The sequence below is a fragment of the Euphorbia lathyris genome, chromosome 10, assembly GCF_963576675.1.
Source record: "Euphorbia lathyris chromosome 10, ddEupLath1.1, whole genome shotgun sequence".
Classification (NCBI taxonomy): Eukaryota; Viridiplantae; Streptophyta; class Magnoliopsida; order Malpighiales; family Euphorbiaceae; genus Euphorbia; species Euphorbia lathyris.
In genome coordinates this window covers 62,825,131-62,846,178 of record NC_088919.1, presented here as the reverse complement: position 1 = coordinate 62,846,178, position 21,048 = coordinate 62,825,131, and the positions used below count along the sequence as shown (strand labels likewise).

The 21,048-nt window shown below is 33.3% G+C and overlaps 3 protein-coding genes across 3 annotated transcripts; 2 read left to right on the top strand and 1 right to left on the bottom strand.

Moving 5' to 3' along the window:
• The first annotated feature begins 829 nt into the window (after positions 1-829).
• LOC136209890 (cytochrome b-c1 complex subunit 9, mitochondrial) lies at positions 830-3,182 on the top strand. Its single transcript, XM_066001512.1, has 3 exons — positions 830-1,049; positions 1,479-1,526; positions 2,887-3,182. The coding sequence occupies exons 1-3, from the start codon at positions 930-932 to the stop codon at positions 2,935-2,937; spliced, it is 219 nt and encodes a 72-aa protein (XP_065857584.1). The 5' UTR covers positions 830-929; the 3' UTR covers positions 2,938-3,182.
• Positions 3,183-6,241: 3,059 nt separating this feature from the next.
• On the bottom strand, positions 6,242-10,302 carry LOC136209525 (iron-sulfur assembly protein IscA-like 2, mitochondrial). The gene is made up of 4 exons (XM_066001016.1): positions 9,980-10,302; positions 9,267-9,397; positions 9,030-9,138; positions 6,242-6,722 (listed from the first exon to the last, which is right to left on the bottom strand). The coding sequence occupies exons 1-4, from the start codon at positions 10,151-10,153 to the stop codon at positions 6,657-6,659; spliced, it is 480 nt and encodes a 159-aa protein (XP_065857088.1). The 5' UTR covers positions 10,154-10,302; the 3' UTR covers positions 6,242-6,656.
• Positions 10,303-12,178: 1,876 nt separating this feature from the next.
• Positions 12,179-18,006, top strand: LOC136209731 (uncharacterized). The gene is made up of 5 exons (XM_066001306.1): positions 12,179-12,625; positions 14,566-14,701; positions 14,775-15,458; positions 16,191-16,377; positions 17,724-18,006. The coding sequence occupies exons 1-5, from the start codon at positions 12,549-12,551 to the stop codon at positions 17,747-17,749; spliced, it is 1,110 nt and encodes a 369-aa protein (XP_065857378.1). The 5' UTR covers positions 12,179-12,548; the 3' UTR covers positions 17,750-18,006.
• Positions 18,007-21,048: the final 3,042 nt, after the last annotated feature.

Sequence of the window (21,048 nt, the reverse complement as noted above, 5' to 3'; positions counted from 1 at the left end):
ACAATTAAATCATATTACAAAACTTAATTCTCAATATGTTATTATTTTCTATGTATCACAAATAAAGTACGATTTTATCTCTTAATTTATAAAGTTTAGATCTCAATTCATAAATCGTAAACCTTAAAAAATACTATATATTAGACCTCTAATTCATAAAATATAGTTTTTAAAATATATAAAAAAACAATAGTTTTCTTAGTTTGACATTATTTAAATTAGTACTTGACATAGTTGTAAATATTTTTTTTTTTTGAAGAAAGTTGTAAATAATTTTTAAAATATGAATTTTGGTGTAAATTTTCCTTTATTATATGGGTTAGGTGGGTCGCCTCATTTATGATTCAATTCATAAATGGATCAACCCTAATTCATTTAATTGCGAATTAAACGCAGTCGTTAAATGGATTATAATCTATTTTGACCCCTTTAGATGATGCTCTCATACATTTATATTTAGTGTAATAGTAACTACACTTCATCAAATTTTTTTAAATTTGTCAAACCAAACATAATAATAAAATTACTATTACATTCCATTAAATTACAACTTTGGTTACATTATATTACGTTACAGCGTATCAAACGGGTTTATTGTTCAATTTGATGAACTAAATATTATTAATAACTAATATTAATTTTTGAAGAAAATTAATAACAATATTCTAATTTTTTTTTATATAAAAGTAATTCATATACTTTTTTTTTAAAGCTAAAAATTCATATACTTTTTAAAATATATTATATTTATTAAAAAAAAAATACAAGTCCGGGTCGACCCGATGACTTCCCGAAAATGTATGGATCGGCATACAAAACTCATCAGGCGTTTGGCAAGTTCAACGAAACACCTACAGGCTCTCCATTGTTGACGTGCTCTGCGCAAACCCTAGAACTCAGATCCAACGATCGATTCGAAGCTAATCGCCATGGAATACACAGCTCGACGGAGTAAGGGTGGCCCCTTCGAAGGTATCTACAGGCTCATCATGCGCCGCAACTCAGTCTATGTTACCTTCGTCGTCCTCGGCGCCTTCGCTGGTGAACGGGTAAGGATTTATGAAGATTTTAGGCTTGCTAGATTTAACTATACACTTTAAATTGAATTATGAGAAACATTTGGTCTGGGATAGATTTTTGATTCGTAAACGGAGTTGAGAGGTTTCTTATTTATTCCGTTCTGCTAATCTTGATGATTGGATTTTATTTGATGCTAATCGGTGTCTCACATCTCTGTCACATGTTTTGTTGATTTGAACTCTGGGATCACAAATTGTTCAATATTGAGCCTGTTCTTTATTTTAGTTATTTGTTCGATGCATCTGCTCATAGACTCAGACCCTGCATGTGTGACGCAAAATTTTGATTATTCTATATGGCCAGATATTTATGGATACGCCTCATTCTATGGTGAACTTACCTGAACATTTCTGGCATTTGCATTATTTTGAATTCATGATTTTCTGTTGTTGTTGCAGGCTGTGGATTATGGAGTTCATAAACTCTGGGAAAAGAACAATGTTGGGGTACGTCACTCTCCATTTCTATTATGCTTGTTTTTGTACACAAATGTGTGAATCGCTCTAGCTTTGTGTTTCAATAAGTACTATGATGCATCTTTGATCCTTGCATATACGAAACGATATTAACTTCTCTGCTTCTGTATTGAATTGCATGTTAGACAAGTATCATGTGATGAGTTGGATCATCTGACAAGATAAATCTAGTTAGGGAAATACTTTCCTAATTCTTCATCATTTTAAAAATCGTAGATTGTATTAGTGGCAATTGTTGTCTTTCTGATTTCCTGTAATTATTAAGTAGATATAAGGGACTTTGCCACTTTATTGATTTCATAAGCTTTGTTTTAGAATGAATGTTGGGCTTCCTCCTTGTGGTTTGTTCATATCCTTACTCTGTCCTTAATTTGACTAGGTTTTTTAGAGAATCGATGAGGTTATGCCTTATAGCAGGCTATATTGTTGTGACAATTTATATTACCCCTGCACCTCTGTGAACAACTTATGTTTTTTGCTCTTGAAAGTTTTAGAATTGCTGTGTTATTTTAGAAACAACTTCAACAAGATTTCTCCCCTGCCCTCTGCATCCTGTAGTTCATTTAATGTGTGAGATTCTTCGAGGGAAATGATATACACCTGCTTATTTTAGAGAAATTGGATGACCCTCTAAACAGCCGAGTCTTGGTTATACACATCGTATTGTGGATGAAGCAGATTTCTTAATCTCAATGAAGGTTTTGGGTCATATTGCCGAGTTTATCATTGTCCCCTAAATTATAGTCTTGTATGGTAACGCGCAAGCGCTGTTAATCATTTGAAATTGTTTTATTCCATTTAAATCTGCTAAGATCCAGAAATGTAATGAGCCACATCATTTTAGTTGCATTCGAAATTCAAATGTATGAAATTAGATGAATTCTGTCGGTATCCTCTGTAGAAAGGTCTTGTAGTTATTGTATTTTCAGAATACTTGCAAATTATTTATACATGATTGTTTGTTTACAAGCCTTCTTTACATTTGAAACTAGAAGTCCCTACCCCAAATTTATAAGCCTTCTTTACCTTCGTGATTTTCAACACAATATTTGAAGAGCGGCTGGACTAGGGATTGCGCATTTACGTAGTTTTTTGTTATAAATGGCATACTGAGTTGCAAATATCTTCATCACTCCTGCATATACATACAGGATTGTTTTCGAATTTAGGATATGGAATGTGCAATGTCTGCACAAATATACAGTATATACCCAATTAGTCTTGTCAGTCATGCGGCTGAAATAACTTAACTCCTACCTATAATGCATGATTGCTGCTCAGTTTGTTGCTCGTATTAACTTCAACTCGAACTTTCTTTTTCGTGCTACAGAAACGTTATGAAGACATTTCAGTTTTAGGGCAAAGGCCAACAGAAGAATGAGTTGAACTTTCCATTTCTTCCTGTTCTGAAGGTTCCTTATGAAAGGTTTGGAGAAACCATTACTGTAGTGGATAGCAATTTTTGTAATAAGTGTAATTTGTTTGAGCGCATGAGACTTGTTTTTTAAACCATGTGATCCTCCTGCAATTAGTGAACAAACATGCCCAGTTCACGGTTATAATGATTTGACTGAAAACAATTGCCTTGAATTTCTGATATATGTTCATGTTTTTTTTTTTTGTTTAGTTTCTGGTTTTGGGTTTTACTGGATTCCATCGTGCATTTGGCACATTTCTTATTCTAGTATGATCATGATCTATTGGATTTTGGTTTAAGGTGCAAAAATACCCCTAATATTTTGGGTCGGGAGCAATTTTACTCCTAACGTCTAAAATTGTGCAATTTTAGCCCTAACGTTGGAGGCTAAGAGCAATTTTACCCCTAATGTTGATAAATTGGGTTAATTTGAGAAATAATTTATCAAAATATCTTCTCGGTCATGAATTTTGTCATCTACACTTTACACGTGCGTCATTTTATCACTAACAAATCACAAACATATGTTGGGATGTGAAAAACAATAGTCTTTTTGTATGAATTAGACAAAAAAAAAATCCAAAAAATTCACCGAATTTATAAATATTAATCTTCAATTCTATTATTAAATAATAATAAAAAACATAATTTTTTTTTAGAACGAATTGTTATGCAATTGGTACAGAATAAGGAACAAAAATATCTATGTTTTATAATAGTGTTTGAAATTGATCCAAATTTATCAACGTTAGGTGTAAAATTGCTCCTGGCTTCCAACATTATGGGTAAAATTGCACCATTTTAGACGTTAGGAGTAAAATTGCTCCTGATCCAAAACGGTAGGGGTATTTTTGCACATTAACCCATTGGGTTTTACATGGACAGTTATTTAGCTTTTTTCTTTCTACCAATCATTTCGTGCATCTCTTTTTTCAGGCATTTGGCACATTTCTCACGGAGTGTAAATTCTCATCTCTCTGTTCTACAATACATGTCTTTTAAAATTAAGACACAAGAAATTAAAAATGCAATTAATTTTAACTAAAAAACTTCATTATTCTTCTGTTAATTGCATTTACTAATTGATTAAATAGGGATATATTTGTTAAAAATCAATTAATGACATATATTGAATCAAAAGATCATGTAATATGGAACAAAAAAAATTCTCTAGAAAGATATCTATTGTATCCTTCTATTGTGGAACAGATTTTATTATTGGAAATATGTATAATTGTATAATATTTTTTTTTGTTAATGAAAAAAAAACTTATCTTTCGTTTTTGAAATTTGAAATTGTATTGTCTTGTAAACATTAAATTACAAGTTTTATTGCCTCTCTTGAAATGAACAGAAGCCATAAATGAAAGATTTGGAAAATAAACAAGCCAACATCCATGTTCAAAATAACACAATCTGAAAAATGAATATCACCACTAGATCTAAATCTAAGAAAGCTCTTCCATCTTAGACTAAAAACATTTTAGAATGAATCTCATGTGTTCAATCTGCGTTTTCTTTCCAATTTTCCCAAAGTACCATCAATAAAGAATAAAATTTGAGACAAAAATATCCAAATAAAAGGATAGACAAGGAGAAAACAAAATAAAAAAGATTAGAAAATAAAAGATGATAAAAGGATAAATGAGAGAAGAAAATAAGAAAAGCTAGAACAAGATAAGAAAAAGAGAGAATGTAAAGAAGAAAAAAAATGGTAGTCTAAAAGAAAAAAAAAACAGCAGTTATTTGACACTTCAAAAAGTAGAGGTGGAAAAAGTACACATGACCCAATTGCACGAAACAAAATCGACACGTAATTTTAGTGTTTGAGTTTAGCTTAGTAGGTAATATATTATTTTTGGGTTCATGAAATTGATACGTAAATTTTTGGGTTGCGTTAGGGTTGATGTGCTAACCCGAAAACAACACGAATATTTAAAATTATTGTTATATTTTCTCACATTTTTATATGTGAGTTGATTAATAAAGATAATAAAATTATAATTATTACTTGCAAATATGATTCGAACCTCTTAAATTGTTATAAACACAGGACTCGCTAACACGATATTAACGGACCTTTCAATGGTTAGTATTAACATACTAATCTAAAAGTGACATAAAGTATTTAAAAATAGTACCATATTTCTTATATTTCATTAATACATGTACATAACAAAATTACATGTAACCCAAAAACACGACACAAAATCAACACTAACCCAAACAGGTTAACACGAGTGTGACACGAAAGTTCTTGGATTGAGTTTGGATTTACTCTTTTTAACACGAATCCGAAAATGATACGACACGAACACGAAATTGCCAGGTATATCGAAAAGAATATTGATATTTAGAATAAGGAGTAGCATAAAATTGAGCCGCTCGAATTAAGCTATACAGCAACCCGATTAGCTTGACACTTAACAAAAGAAAAGCTTGATGCTTAAGGAAAGACGTAAACCCTCCCCTCCCCTCCCCCAACTAAGAGAGTGAGACAATAACTAATCATAGACCGATCACAACCCCCCTTGTTAATTTCTTCAACAATACCCTTGGCATCCGATTCAACGTTGGCATCCGATTCTAGCAGCACATTGAAATAACCTTTATCCTTTAACCACGAGAGAGCTTCATTAATGCGAAAAGCCTCAGCTAGCTTAGCTTCAAAGCAACCCAAGATAGCTATAGTAACACCAGAGACCACATGACCGATACTGTCCCGTAGAACACACACGCACCCAATATTTCGAGTCTCAACAAACATGACAGCATCTACAATGAGCTTTAGGAAGTGAGCAGGAGGACGGAACCTACCTAAGACTAAACGAAGCCTCGGGAGCACCAACTACCTGGATCGAGGAGGACCGTTGATTTGCGATATGATACTGCTGCAAAAGGTGAAGGTTGCGATCAACACAAACATTCGCCAGAGTAGAAGCACAATTCCAAAGACGGTCGTGGAAGTTCCAGATCCTGCCGTAGAATAAGACAAGCCTTCTCGACATTTTGCCTACTACTATATTCAATATTACAGAGTTGCATTTAAACGACAAATAAATTCTACAAAATCTATTCAAGAAACAGTCCGAAGAACTCCATCCTCTCTTATATGAAGATAACGAGTACGGTTGTTTGTTTCTCAATACTAACCAAAGTAACGAGTACGGTTATTTGTTTCTCAATACTAACCAAACACGCACTTTATATCTATGGTTTAAAGTAAAGAGACTAAAAAAGAGAAGCAAACAAACACTAGATAAAGGTATGAAAATGTAAAACCGAAGTTCGATATTGCAGAATTTACATTATTGTTTCCATCAATGAATAATGTACCACTAATTAAGCAGCAGATATGAAGTTGTTAATACCGAAAAAACGGCCTCATTACATTATTGAATTGTTATACAAGGAATAGACTTAAGAACCGCATTTCAATATAATCAGATTTCAATATAATGATTAGAAAAAATCATGTTGAAATTAAGATTTGACGAGTAAGTAAATCAATCTTACTAACTTATAATTTCCCGTTTAGCTGGGGGCTGTGCAGAATCCAGCAAGGGAAAATGCTGCTGCTAATCTTAAGTAGCTACAAATTTTGCTCCGCATTCAGCAACTCGTACGGCCAATTCAAACTCGCTCTGCTACGTGTTCGAGGTGTATGAATTGGCTTGCTACTGTTACTGTTTCACCATGAAAGAACTCTTACAACTGCATCCACCCACTGCACTTGGATTCTCAATTACCTGCACCAACAAACACGGAATTTAGTTCCCACCATGCCATTTGTACATACGAGATTATTATAAATGAATTATTAGTTTGTCTGAAAATATTCAGAATCCGATCAGCTTCAGGGAAACAAGTATCGTATGGAACACAATTTATGCATGAGTTGTGAAAACAAATAGCTATCGGGAATCTGTTATCATTTAGCTACCACTAACTGTGTATACCAGAGATGAAAGTGGGGGGTGTCAATGGGTTATCATCGATCATAATTGTGTTATGTGATCTACATATTCCACATGATTATATATGATATAAATGACATAAAAATGGCATGTTGTCTCTGTAAATCGTGTTGTCGTGTAAGAAATTGACAGCTATAACATTACTTAATGGTTTTCAAGAGATACTTTTTCCAGTAACCAGGCCAGTTCAAGTGAATGATCTGTACTCAAAGTGCCAAAAAAGGTTAGCGTAGCCCCAAAATAATCTCCACTTACCCGGTGACAAATATGGTGACATACATAGGGCACGTTCGATTCTTCCTTTTATAGCTCCTTTTTTTGTTTTAAGCCAAACAGTAGATATTAAGTGTTTGGTCAGAATTGAAAAACAACCGGTGATAACTATTTTGGAAGTAAAATGAGCAAATATCTACCAGCTATCAGCAAACAACAACCACCATTAAACAACAGTAGATGAACAAAACAAGCCCGTAGTCTGACAATGGAAGCATCCATCACATTTTATGGCATCAACATACAATGATGAGCCATGTCATCTAAAGGAGCATCTACATGAATTCATTGATTTTGAGATTATGACAATTGAGGCTTTAAACGAAAAATTTGCCCCTCCGGTTGTTCTCCCGTTCTGTGATCAGATTAGATAAAGATTCTTCAGCACTCAAATTAAACCGTAAGTTTTAAGTAATGTAAAGTACACCGATGCCCCTGATCTCCCTTAGTTATGCAGGCAGCGATACATGAAAGAAAAGCGAAGATTCAGACCGGACGCAAATTCTGTCACTCAAATAAACAGCTAAGTTAAGTGATGTATGCAGAAGCCAACTCTAGTGTCCCTAATCAATGGTTAATTTTTTTTATTTTTTCTGACAGAGAAAAGAAGCAGCCGAATATATGGAGGAATGCCTGATGCCAGCATTACTAGAAAATTCTAACTTTCACTCTATGGATGTCATTTGACTCTTACACAATCTAACAAGTGTCTAACATGAATTTCTTCGGAAAAATAACTGATATAACCCGGACTACAAATCTGGATTCTCACATGGAGCGAATACGTTTACCGGATGGACCTGTTACTCGATCAGGTACAAAGAAGTTCGAAGAGGAACTTCAAACATATGTGGTGCAAATGTTAGATATTTCGGAGCAAAATGACACAAATGAAATTCAGGAAGTTCTAACTTTTTCGTATCTCTCGAGTTACTCGGAAAATGGACACATAAAAAAAATCGAGCACGGACTAAACGAGACGAGCGGTGAAATTGATTCGAAAATCACTATATGAATTTTAGTCATTTGGATTTTGTGGGAAAAGAAATTAGATGGCATAGGAAAAAGCTCACATTGCATCAGACACAAGCATGGCAAGAAATAATTATGAAAATAACACAAACAAAAACAATTAATGTATCTTTTGCTTGTATGCAATATAATTGTATTTCATCAAGTCAATAGTGGCTGCAAGCAAACTTGTCAATTAATAATTATGGGTAGCCGAATTTTGAATAGTGAGTCAATTGGCTGAATTAACGCGGTTGTAATTCTATATATATAGGTTTGATTTCTGTTTATAAGGCACTTCTCATTTTGCTAATAAAAAAAAATATTACTCTTAAGAGTTTGTGAGTGGTTTCTCTTGTGTTCTTTGAGGCACTACTTTGAACAGTTCGGGATTAAATCCTTAATTGTAGGAGACTAGGATTGAGTCTTTACAACCTAGTTTTGTAAGGGTTCTTTTCTGTCCGACCCTGATTCGTTAGCTTTCATAGGGATCAAATCTAGTTGTCGCATCAATAACTCCTACGAACTACACAGTTTTCATGGGAGAAAGATCGTTAGCGAACAGATAGTGAACAACTGAACATCCCTCTACCTAAACCTTCAGAAGACAAAACAATTAACAATGTCTTCTCTTAAGAGCAAATGAAGAAAAATCACGCCTCACTGAGTCTATCTTTCATAAAAATAAAATGCAGAAGAACTCGTGTAGCTTGGTTATGAAGCTTTATGCAGATATCACCTATATACACCATACAAAAATTTCAAAGAGTTTCACAGTTGATGAGATAAACTTACTACAAAAGCCGAACGGATAAGCTCCACGGAATAGTCAATGGTTGCTCCTTTCACAAAGTCATATGACATACTATCAACTATCAACTTGACACCATCTTTCTCAATAACTCTGCAAAAGTACAAAATTCTAGATAAAGCCATAGCCTTCAGGATAAACTAAGCTTTTAATTTTCCTACATAATGATTAACTACTGGAAATCACCAGAATGCATAAAAAGATAAAAGCAAGAGAAAAACCTGTCATCTTCATTGATTTTATTCTCCAAGTTGAATACATATTGGAAGCCAGAACATCCACCCGTATCCACACCCAAGCGAAGCATTTTCCCCTCTGTTGATCCTTCACTAGCTTGCAATTCCTTCATCCTCTGCAAAAAAATCCTCATTCATCAACTTAATGGAGAAGTCCAGTACGAAAATCGACGTACAATTTCATGTTTGCTAATCTAAATCCACAAGAGCAACTCAAAATTTCACATTGAATGAATCAAGGTAACAGCCAAAGATAAGGCCAACAATGAAATGTGGATGGTGAGAATGCTCTTACATAAGAGAAAAATGGCCAAAAATGGGATTATATATTTGGATTCAAAATTAAGTTGCTATGAGCACCAATAATTGTGAAAGAACATTAAACCATCAATTATTACTGAACTTTAAGGTCTTAAAAGCAATAAATATAACATCAATTTTTCTTAATCCATCCACCAATATGCATCTAAATTGCCAATCTCATTCATTCCAATTAAGCAAAAAATTGCTATAAAGCTCAAGATAGATGAGATTTCTTATGTTTCAACTTAGGGGAAAAGAGGAGCAAAAAAAAAAAACCCTAGTTCATATCTAAAAAGAGAAGTATATGAAAAAATTGAAAACATCGGCAGGAAAAGAGAAAATACGCATGAAATTCAATCAAAACAATGATAAATTAAATGATTACAGAGAATTACCCGGACGCAATTATCAGTCAAATGAATGGAATCATCGAGGTAAGATGAAGAGGAAGAAGGATGAGGAGAAGAAGGTTCCGGAAGAGCAGAAGAGGAGTTTAAGAGCCTGTGATTTTGACGAATCCGATAGGTGATGAAGGGTAAAATTCGATGAAGTAACGAGGATCTAGACATAGCTTTTCTGTGGGATTTTGATTTTTTGTTTTTCTTTTTTGATTAAGTTAAAGAAAAAACCATTTTCGCAGAGGTGAACAGAAAACGAAGGAGACCAGAAGAGAGATGAAGGAAGGAAGGAGGTTTGTGCTTGACAGACGACCGTACACCACATCCTCGTCACGTGCTTCCCTTTTCACCCTCATGTTTTATTTTATTTTATTTATTGGAACTCGATTAGGTGAAACATAGACAAGTGTTAGAAAGATATACAGTAAAACCTTGATAAATGTATATTATTGGAACCGGAAAAAATTATTCATTAAGCGAGATTATTTATTTATTGATAAATGAATAAATTATTCATTTATTGATAAATCAATATTTATTATTTTATAGATAATTTTTCATTATAAAATGTATACATTGTATGTGATGCTGGGATTATTCGAGCATTGAAAGCTCATTATTGTCGTCGTTTTTATTCAAGCATCTTGCATGGCCTTTTGGGTTAGGTGGAAAGAAAAAACAATCAACTATAAATGTATTTTTTCAGAAGAAATGACTTCTAGTTGATTGATTGCAATGTTTTGGTATATATATATATATATATATATATATATATATATATATATATTATATGTAATTCAATAATTATTAATTTATATTTTTATTGGACCCGTAAAGATTTAAATATTTTTATTACTTAATGCATTTAGCGAAGTTATTACTTTAGTCTATTGGCCTAAGTCGGGACCGAAAGAATTTATTATATAAACGAGGTTATTACTTTATTGAACATTCATTTATCGAAGTTTAACTGTATATGCATACAAATAGGGTCGACCCTGGATATAGGCCCAGAGTGCGTCGTGTTAGGGTCCAATTTTTTTAGTGTTATATGTATATATGAAAGTTAATTTTTCTTAATATATAGATAGTGATAAAATTATACAGGAGGCCCTTATTCTTTCCGAGAGCTCATTGATAAAAAAAAAAAAAGTTAAAAGGTTTGTCCAACCTTTACACTTTAATTAGTAAATTTTATATTAAAAGAGTCTTATTGCTTATTTTGCCTAGAATCTTAAATTTTCAGGACCGCCTCTGCAGACCAATCATCGGTCATATTATTTATCAATCCATTGGTTTCATTTTCCAAAAGTTCAAACTTTTTATTGGATTGAATTATACTCATTTCATAATAACAATTGAATAACATATTCTTTTTAGATGTCTAATTTTGGTAGATGCATTTTTTCTATGAACTTGCATCAAATGTAATCAATTAATCACTCAGTTGCAAAAAAAAAAGTTAAATACCAAAGATGTATTGCACGCGTCGTAAAAAAAGCAAAACAATCAAGATTGAAGTAATATTAGAGATGACAAAATTTTCAATTGAGTAAGTAGAAACTTTCTTTTTTAATATATTTTATGAATGATGTAATAATATTCTAAGACGCTTATAATACATCTTCTGCATGTAACTTATTTTTTTTTTTTGAAATCGAGTGATTAATTGATTACATTTTAGGGTAACTAAATATTTTATTGGCATTATACCCATTTGGGTCCCTAAACTATAGCTTCAAGTCAATTAAGACCCTAAACTATTAAAATCATCAATTAGGTCTTTGAACTAAGCAAAAATCATCAATTGAGTCTCTATCCTATTCTAAAAGCGGAAACTGTGACTATTTGATATAGACTGTAATAATATCTGTGTTGATTCAAAATGAGTTTGAGAAAGAATGCATGAAATTGTTTAACCAAATGATTTTCGATGAGACATCAAATGAAGATTTTTGTTTAGAATGAGGACTCAATTAATGATTTTTAGTTAGTTCAGGAACTTGATTGATGATTTTGATAGTTTAGGGTCCTAATTGAATTTGAAGTCATAGTTTAGGGACCCAAATGGGTGTTATACCTATTTTGTTTAAGTTGATGGGGGCTATTATGAAACTTTTAAAGTTTAGGCGAAACAAAATTGTCAACCTGTGCCACGTGGAATGACCAAACTGCTTTTTCTTTCTTTCTGCTTCTCCTTGCTTTGATTTTCCTTTGGCGTGGAAAGGCACCAACTTTCCTCTTCCTCTGTAAACCCTAGAATTTGAATTTACTCGATCAATTACTCTTACATTTCCAGCGCTTAAACCCTAATAAAACTCCATTATATAAAAATGGGGGTTTCAATTCTAAAGAGAGAAGAATTTGTTCGTTCGTCTCCTTTTCCCCATTTTCAATGAAACACGAAATCCATTTTGCTTCAATCACATTTTACTTCATTGTAAATCTTCCATAAATTTATCGGTTAGCTTCTCTTGGATACATTTTACGTCGTCTAATCCGATTTTACTTCAATTTGAAATCTAAATGTAAATATATTTTCAATTGGGTTGTTCGGACCTGCAAAATGGCATCAAGTTTGCAACAATGGGAATCGGACCCTCTGTTCTCAGCAGCCGAAGTGGTTCAGGACTCTGCTGACAGGTTAGATTCGCGACCTTTTTTCCATATTATTGGAAGTATTCCTTTCTTCTTTAACTGAAAGAAAGGAAATGCTTATTGCCTTTAAATTTCTATGCTCGATGAAGAGAAAAAAGAAGTTTTGCTATTGCTTAGTGAACTGTTTGACAAGGAGCTGAGTTTTGGGTATTGTTGAAATCGTGGTTACAAGAAAAAATTGGTGGTTTGTTTGGTTTAGGTGCTGTTTTAATCTTGAACATTTGCCTTACCATTCTGGTATTATTCTTCTCTCCGGGCTCTTGAGGAGGTATGCTTAGCAACAGAACAGAATTATAGTGGTTCTGTTTGTTTGAATTTTCTTGGCCTTTTGCATGTGGCAATAGTTTTTTTTTTTGGTGGTTGTTCAATTAGCATCTATGTTGCTCGGAATCTCTTCTTCCTTAGCGTTTTCGAGTTTGGTATCTGTTTCCATTTCCATTTGATAGCTATGTTTTTTTAGGAATAATGTTTCCTGGTGTCCGTTTTCTTTCAGTTTCTGTGCAACATAGATTAGCATTTGATGTCAATGGAAGGTTAGTTTAGTAATCTTCAACCAATCCGGAGGTTTAAGTCCCTTTGTGTTTGACCTGCAATACAAATAGGGCCATTGACCGACACCTATACTCAACGATGGATCCATGATTTATTGATAGGGGTGCTTCCATGGAGTTTTCCAGCGTTTTTGAGTGGCTCAATGGGTGCTCAAGCCCTTGTTGGATCCATCGCTGCCTGCCTGTACTCCGATAATTAAGTTAGCCAATGCTTGAAAGAAAGAATTTTGAGTATGTGAGGTATTGAATTAGAGAAAGTGTGAAAGTCTTTATAATGTCCCTCTCTTGAGTAATAGAAGTCCTTTATATCGAGGTACAATCATCATTACTTAGTGGGTCCCAAGCATAGTTGTTAAAGGCGCAAAGTGCGCTAAGGCACCAAGGAGTCATGGAGCCTAGGTTCAAGGCGCAAGGTGAGGCGCGCACCTTAGAAACACGAGGCCTATAAAATAAAATATATACTCTTTTACTAGTTAAGCATAAACTAAAATCACACTTATATGACCACACAAACAAAACAAAACCACAAAAAAAAACATAATACTAAATCATAAATGTCAAAAACACCAAATTAAGTTCATACTTCATAGAGACACTAACATATACTTAACATCTTAAGCTAAAATACCTAACTATAACTTATGCTACTAAACTAATAACCATTCATTGTCAATCAAAAAGAACGCATACAACAAAAAATTAATAATCATCACAATCAAGATCATCCTCCAAATTAATATCGTCCTCTCCATAGTCTCCTCCACTGTCATTTTCAATTCAATTTCCTCCTCTTCATTTTCATCTTATTTAAATTAAGGGTTAAGATTAATCTTATTTATGTTAGATTAGTGGTTGAGATTAATCAAACAATTATTTTAGAGAAAACAGTAAAAATAAAAATAAAAAATAAGTAAAAACCACCAGGTGCACAAGGCTCCAGGCTCTCAGGCGCGAGCGAGGCGCACAAAGCGAGAGCTTTTGTACAGAGCCTCGTTTTCTGGGTTCAAGGCTCAAGACCCTGAGCCTTGACTGAGGCGCGCCTTTAACAACTATGGTCCCAAGCGGCTAGTGGCCTGTAATCCAGTCCTGGGGAGCCATGTATTGACGGCTTAATTATTATGGAAGCGTGCCCAACACACTTCTTGGGCTTATTATAGGGCATCGTACCTGGCCACTTGGTCAATTGTCCATGTCAAAGGTGAGACCTGGCTCTGTGTATGAGCATTTAATCTAGAACTAGGAAACTTGTAAACATTTTATTTGTGTTATGAATTCAACTTTTAGGTGCAAAAATACTGTTGAATGATTTAGAATTACTGCAGATGTTTTTGTAGTCATACTATTTTAATGTTATTATCTTGGTTCATTATTTAGGATGGAATCGCTTTTTCGTCTCCTTTTGCATGACCAAAATCTTGTTCAAGGTGACGATTCTGACCCCAGGTTGCTCAGCTCAATTGAATATCACAAGCGTGATCTTGCAACCATATTTGAAACTGCAAAATGGCAGGTATTTTGTTGATTTAGCATCAGATTAACGTTTCATTCTTTGAATTGGCTGATTCTGGTTGTTTTTTAATCAGTTGGAAGATTTTGAAAGAGCTGTTAACGTGTCAGCTATGCAAGACAGAACCTGCAGTAGGGAAGATGTGATTTTCAGACATAGGCAGTTTATTAGAGCAATTAGAGAGCAAATAAATCATGTCAAGAAATTTGTCGATAGCCCATCTATGAGAGATTCCATGAGAAATTCTGAACTGATTAATTTAAACGAACAAGACAGGGACGGATTGGCATTATTTCTCATTGGAGGAAATGCAACTGATCATTCCAATAACCATGACATGGAAGATAGTAGTAGTATATTGAGCAGATTTCTCGATTCAAGTTCAGCATCGGGGTTAAAGAATGATGAAATTATTGAGCATGGCAGTATCAAATTGGCCGAGATAAAAACGAGCAGAAACACGCAGACAGTAAATTGCCCTTCTAAGGAAGACAATTTAAGGTTAGGCTCAGATCTGAAACCCGTCTCTCCTGGTGAGCATGGTGGTGGTACTTGGGACTTGGAAGCTGATGAAGCCATACCTAAAAATGTTTTCCATGAAAACAGAGCAAAAGGGGGCAGAAGAAGCTTCTTTGGATTCTGGACCAATCTATGGACTATGCGGGGGAGCAAAGTCTCGAATAGCTATACAAAGAGGTTAAAAGACGGAGACGAACAAAGGAATTCTCCGAAGTACATTAATGCTTCTCATTGTACTCAGGTACTTGGACAATCTTTGTATCTATTTAACTTCAGTATACATTAATGCTTCTCATTCTACTTAGGTACTTGGACAATCTATAACTTAAAGTACACCCATTGTCCTTTAGGCCTTACTTTCTTTATGGCCTCTCACCTTCAAAACCGGACGGAAAAGTCCCTGAACTTTGTCATTTACTAACATAAAAGTCCCTTAACCTTTAACCACTCCAATAATAGGTAATCTACCATTGTAGAGCTGATGGGAAATTATATTCTAAGCAACTTTAATTCTTGAACTTTTTGGTTTTGAGTGTCATTTAGATGTTGTTTGATTAGGGAACAAAAAGTGGATGTCTAGAGAGGAAGCGCTAAAAATGGTGATTTTGGAAAATAAAAAATGATGTTCCATGGAAAATGCGGTTCTAAAGAACTTTAGTTATTGGACTTTCCATTTTGAGGTCGTCAATGGTAATTTTGAGGTCGTTTACTGTCACAAGGGACTTTCATGTTAGTAAAGGGTAAACTTCAGTGACTTTGATGTCCGGTTTTGAAGGTCTAAGTTGAGGGGCCATGAGTGTAATTTAACCATATGAAAAGCATAATTCTATAAGTATTAAGTGCAGAAGTTTTCTGAAGTTTTATAAGATGCACAGGTAGATGCCTATTTTGGTGGCTCAACGAATCAAGCAAATGAGTTGCTATCAATTATATAACAAAACTATATGCTTATTAGCTTGCTTCTTTTTGACAGGGTCAATTTATGGGAAAAACATCAGGTTCTAAATTTAAAAGCGTTGAAGGATTATGCTCTAGATTTCAAGGGCTAATGGTGTTTGGCTGCTTAGCGACAAGATGTCGAAAATTTCGCTGTCATGTTCAAGTTGATCGACACACAATGCAAATAATTTTCACAGTAGTCTTTGCATTATTATTTCTGGGTAAGTACATCACTTTTCTATTTGCAATTTGGATATGTTATTTTTCTCCCTCATTGTTTGAATTCCGCCTGTTTATGTTTCATACTGAATGAACTTATTTGGCATCAACTGAAAATCCTAAAAGGCTAAAACTTCAGTTAATTATTAGATATGGTGCATTACATAAATGAGGAAGTTACCGTTTTCTCCCCAATGTTTGACATTGATATTACTCGCTTACTGATTCACACATGCACGGACACGGGCACACACTCAAAAGTTCTTCTTGACATATATAATCAATGCGCTTTTCCCCTTACTGTAAGATCTGCTTATTTGATTAAATCATATGGTCTCTTACTAATGTGTGCTTTCGATTGCGTTAGAGACTAGTGAGCCTATGTTGTATACAGTCCTGTAGCCTCATCTTATGGACTGTCCGAGAAGTCCTCGGAAAAAGATAATTTGGTTAGTTCATTGATGGTTGCCATTTCCGTTAAACCCATAAATTTATTCATCGAGAAAAAGTCGGAAAACCAAGAGTGATTTGTATATTCAGCATCCTTCTTGTCATTTAGAGGAGAAATAGAATAATGTCAATGTATAGTTAAAGTGAATTTTGTTTCCATCGTTCAAAACGAAACAAAAAGAGGTTTTCCCCTTTTAAATTTCTTGATCCACTGCCATACGTCTTCAAAATGTTAATTCATTTCTGTTATCTAATCTACCCATCAATAATGATAATTTATCGCGGTGCGAAGTAAGCCAGCCAAGAGGATTAGATCACCCTATCCGCAATAACCACACATAAGGGTTAGACATAAACTATATATGGGGAATATAGTAGCGTACATATGATACAATCATATAGGCAACCATCACATTCATACACAAGCATGGATAACATATAAGGCACACAAGAATGAACAATACGCGGATGATGTTATTCATATATATAAGCAGCAGTATTACATCCAAGAGGTCCCATCCCGTAGTAGTAGGGGGGCGACTGCTAGAGATGGTAGAATGCCAGCATACCTAGTGACAAGTCCAATATGAAAGGTCACTCTCCCTATAGTGTTTCTTATACCAAGTCTAGGTCTACGGTCAATGACCATTACAATATTTGAATGCTACACTAGAGTTACTCGCCCCCATTACATAACATGATTACAAGGATAGTCCTCCCTTACACTTGATTGTATAGCGTGATTGGATACTTGCTTGCTTGCTTGTAGTAGAACTGTTTCCACTTGACGATTTGATAGCGTGTTCTCCGTGTTTAATTTTGGAGACATTAGGAAGAATTTAGCTGCTTAATAAAATATTCATGTTGATTTTAAAATGGAGTTGAACATGTTGTGCAGGTCTACTTGTTTCCAGAATTACTTAAGAGATTGTTCTTGCTGTTGAATTCTGCAAAATATCCATGGAGATGAAGTTGCAAAGTTCTGATGGAAACCACAACTAATATTCCAAATCCCTTCTAACAAACATTACTTGTGTGTGGGAGCATAATTGTAGGTGCATATATATTACTACTAAAATGATTCTTTGTGATGTGATGATGATTTATAGCCGTTAATGATGCAAAGATTTGAAATTTGTAAGCTGCATTTCGCTGGAAGAAATCTGCATCTTTTGTGCTTTTGAATTTGGCATTTAGTCTGTTTGGTGGATTTATAATGATTTTATTAATTTAGCTACTGTCCAATTGAATCTTTCAACAACTTGATTAATTCAGGTTAAAAAATCACACTTGATTAATTGAATAGAGCAATTAATTAGGTTTAATACATCATTACATATATCAACTTGTAATGTTTATTTTATAATATATATGTATGTTGTAATGTTGAATTTATAGAAAGCAAAAGGAATTTCATTAAATAAGATAAAAGATACAAAGTTTGATGAATAAAGAAAGGCTTAATACATCATTTGTTTCTAAACTTGTCCAAAAAGCTTGATTGATCTCTGAATTTTCAAAGTGACGGTCTCCTCAATTTGTATAAAATGTCCAGTTAGTCTCCTAAACTCGCGTAAAATGTAATTAATTGATCATTTGGTGGTAAAAAAAGTAAATTAAATGTGGAAGATGTATTGCACGCGTTTAAAAAAAAGTGAAATGACCAAGTTTGAGGTATGTGGTTCTAACACTAGAGAAGATAAGTTTTATAGTTGAGTAAGTAAGAACTTCATTTTTAATCTATTATGTGAATTATGTAATAACATTCTAAGAAACATACAATATATATTTCGCATTTAACTTACTTTTTTTTTGTACTCGATTGATCAAATGATTACATTTTATATGAGTTCAGGGGGCTAATTGAACATTTTATGCAAGTTGAGTGGGCTATCGAGACACTTTGAAAATTTAGGGGGTCAATCAAACTTATTGGAGAAGGGGCAAATGATGTATTAAGGGTTAAACATCCACGAGAAAAGTTAGTTCTAGCTATGTCATAGGCTACACATTCGCAGTCGCAGAATACAACTAATTTTCACATGAGGAAATAAACTTAATAAGAATTTATAATTAACAAACAAAATATTACAGAAAGATCGGAAACTTGACTCAAGCTAAATGAGTAACATATGTCATAATATGTAACTCAATTTCAATCTCATCCAAATCCTTTAATCAGTTTAAGGCTTCTCGAATATCCATGTTTTCGCATCACAAGACTGAAACTTCTCAAGCAACGATAAAACTTTCTAAAATAAAATATATTCTGCTTTAATTTTAAAATAAAATAACATTTTCTCAGAAATCCCAGAATAAATTCTTAATTTTAAAATAAAAAAAAGTGGTTATACATATCCTGCCTCAATTTTAAAATAAAATAACATTTTCTATAGAGAAAGGTGAGACACATTTTCCATAGTCTCTACCGTACAATAATATGGTTCTTTTTACTTTTTAATAGTAAATAAGTTAAAAGTTAAAAACTAAAAAGGTAAGTTTGCTGCTGGTGTCGGAGTTAGATTTATAAAGATAGAGAAAATTTCTAAACTCCAACCCGTAATTTTTTTTAGCCTCCGCCACTCTAAAAGTGTTCGGCCTAAACAAAATAGATATATATATTTTTTTTAAATGAAGAAGTAGATATATTTAATATTTTATAAAAACAATACTAATTTCTTAAAAATTATACAACTTTTATCTTTTTAATTATACAACTCTTCGTAAAGTATAATTTAATTTAAAAATTAAGTTTTTTTTTTTAGTTTCAAAAGTGTAAAAATTGATTTAGAAAAGAAATAGTACACAAAATTAAGAAGAAATAGAAAGTAATTAATAAAAATAACAAAGTTATTTAGAAAAAAATTTAAATAGATAAGAAGATATAGAAAGTAATTAATAAAAATAAGGGGAAAGTTCAAATAAAACCCCTGTGGTTTTACTAATTTTTAGATAAAGGACTGTGATTTACTTTTTGTCAAAACGAGGACTGAGGTTTCGCACTTTTAATAATGCTATTAAAACTATCTTTATCGACCTGAAAATGAAAAATTTCAAGAATTAAAGTTGTTCAATGTCATATTTTCTATGGAACTACATTTTCGATTTTAGAAAATAATCTTTTTTGGAACTTTCTCTTTCTAAACATTAACTTTCTCTCTCTTTACCAAACATCATCTAAATAATCTCGAAATAAAAAAAGTTGAAGAATTAAAGTTGCTTAGAATATTAGTAGTTCTTAAAATATGTCATTTTTGAAGTTGTTAAGGGTGATTTTAATAGTATCAATCGAAAAAGTCCTTATTTTGCTAAAGTTAAAAACCTCAGTCCTCGTTTTGACAAAAAGTAAACCACAGTCCTTTATCTGAAAATTAGTGAAACCACAAGGGTTTTATTTGAACTTTACCCTAAAAATAATAAAGTTATTTAGAAAAAAAATTCAAATAGATAAATAAAAGCTTTATAAAAAATAAGATTCAAGAGATTTGAACTCAAAGAGAAGAAAAATGTCTATTAACCAACTCAATTATCTTAAAATATTAAAATTATATTACAAAAACGTTAACATAAACTAAAATTATGGGGGCTATTAAGTACCAAACAAATATTATTCAAGGGTGAAGTCGGGGGCCGGAGGGCTGGAGCCCCCGAACCCTGGGCTGGATCCGCCACTGGTTATAAGATTTTACTTGGGATAGTGTCTCCACAGCTCCGATAATTCCTTCAGGAGTTAAGCTAGTGCATGGTGCATCCTGGTAGGTGGAGTTGAATGAATTTAAATGGAAAATGTTTTCACTAAATCATTTTGAACAACTCCAACATGAATGTGAGCAAAAGGGAAAGAGTTAGGAATTTTCTAGCACTAAATCATCCTGGTTAGGGCTGTAATCAAGCCGAGCCGAGCTTTGGCTGTTCAAGCTCGGCTCGCTATAAAATTAACGAGTTCGAATCCGAGCCGAGCTTTAGCTTGCTCAAGCTCGACTCAGCTCATTAGAAAATAAACGAGCTCAAACCGGGCTTCGAGCTTGTTTCGAGCTCAAAATTCTCTTTGGACTTGATTCATTAAGAAAATTATCTAACCATGAATTGTTTGTGAGTAAATCATTAATTATATTTATGAAGTGTGCTCGCAAATATCTCTTTAATTGTGTACATAAACAAGATGCTTACAAATAGTTCGTCTATTACTTATTTATTATGTTTTTGAATGAACTTATCTAATA

Excerpts from the sequence above, each read along its gene's own strand:
- LOC136209890 (XM_066001512.1), top strand. The coding sequence starts at position 930 with ATGGAATACACAGCTCGACGGAGTAAGGGTGGCCCCTTCGAAGGTATC. Across the intron at positions 1,050-1,478 it reads GCGCCTTCGCTGGTGAACGG|GCTGTGGATTATGGAGTTCA; the intron begins GTAAGGATTTAT and ends TTGTTGTTGCAG. Across the intron at positions 1,527-2,886 it reads GGGAAAAGAACAATGTTGGG|AAACGTTATGAAGACATTTC; the intron begins GTACGTCACTCT and ends TTCGTGCTACAG.
- LOC136209525 (XM_066001016.1), bottom strand. The coding sequence starts at position 10,153 with ATGTCTAGATCCTCGTTACTTCATCGAATTTTACCCTTCATCACCTAT. Across the intron at positions 9,398-9,979 it reads TGACTGATAATTGCGTCCGG|AGGATGAAGGAATTGCAAGC; the intron begins GTAATTCTCTGT and ends ATTTTTTTGCAG. Across the intron at positions 9,139-9,266 it reads AAAATCAATGAAGATGACAG|AGTTATTGAGAAAGATGGTG; the intron begins GTTTTTCTCTTG and ends GTACTTTTGCAG.
- LOC136209731 (XM_066001306.1), top strand. The coding sequence starts at position 12,549 with ATGGCATCAAGTTTGCAACAATGGGAATCGGACCCTCTGTTCTCAGCA. Across the intron at positions 12,626-14,565 it reads GTTCAGGACTCTGCTGACAG|GATGGAATCGCTTTTTCGTC; the intron begins GTTAGATTCGCG and ends TTCATTATTTAG. Across the intron at positions 14,702-14,774 it reads TTGAAACTGCAAAATGGCAG|TTGGAAGATTTTGAAAGAGC; the intron begins GTATTTTGTTGA and ends TTTTTTAATCAG.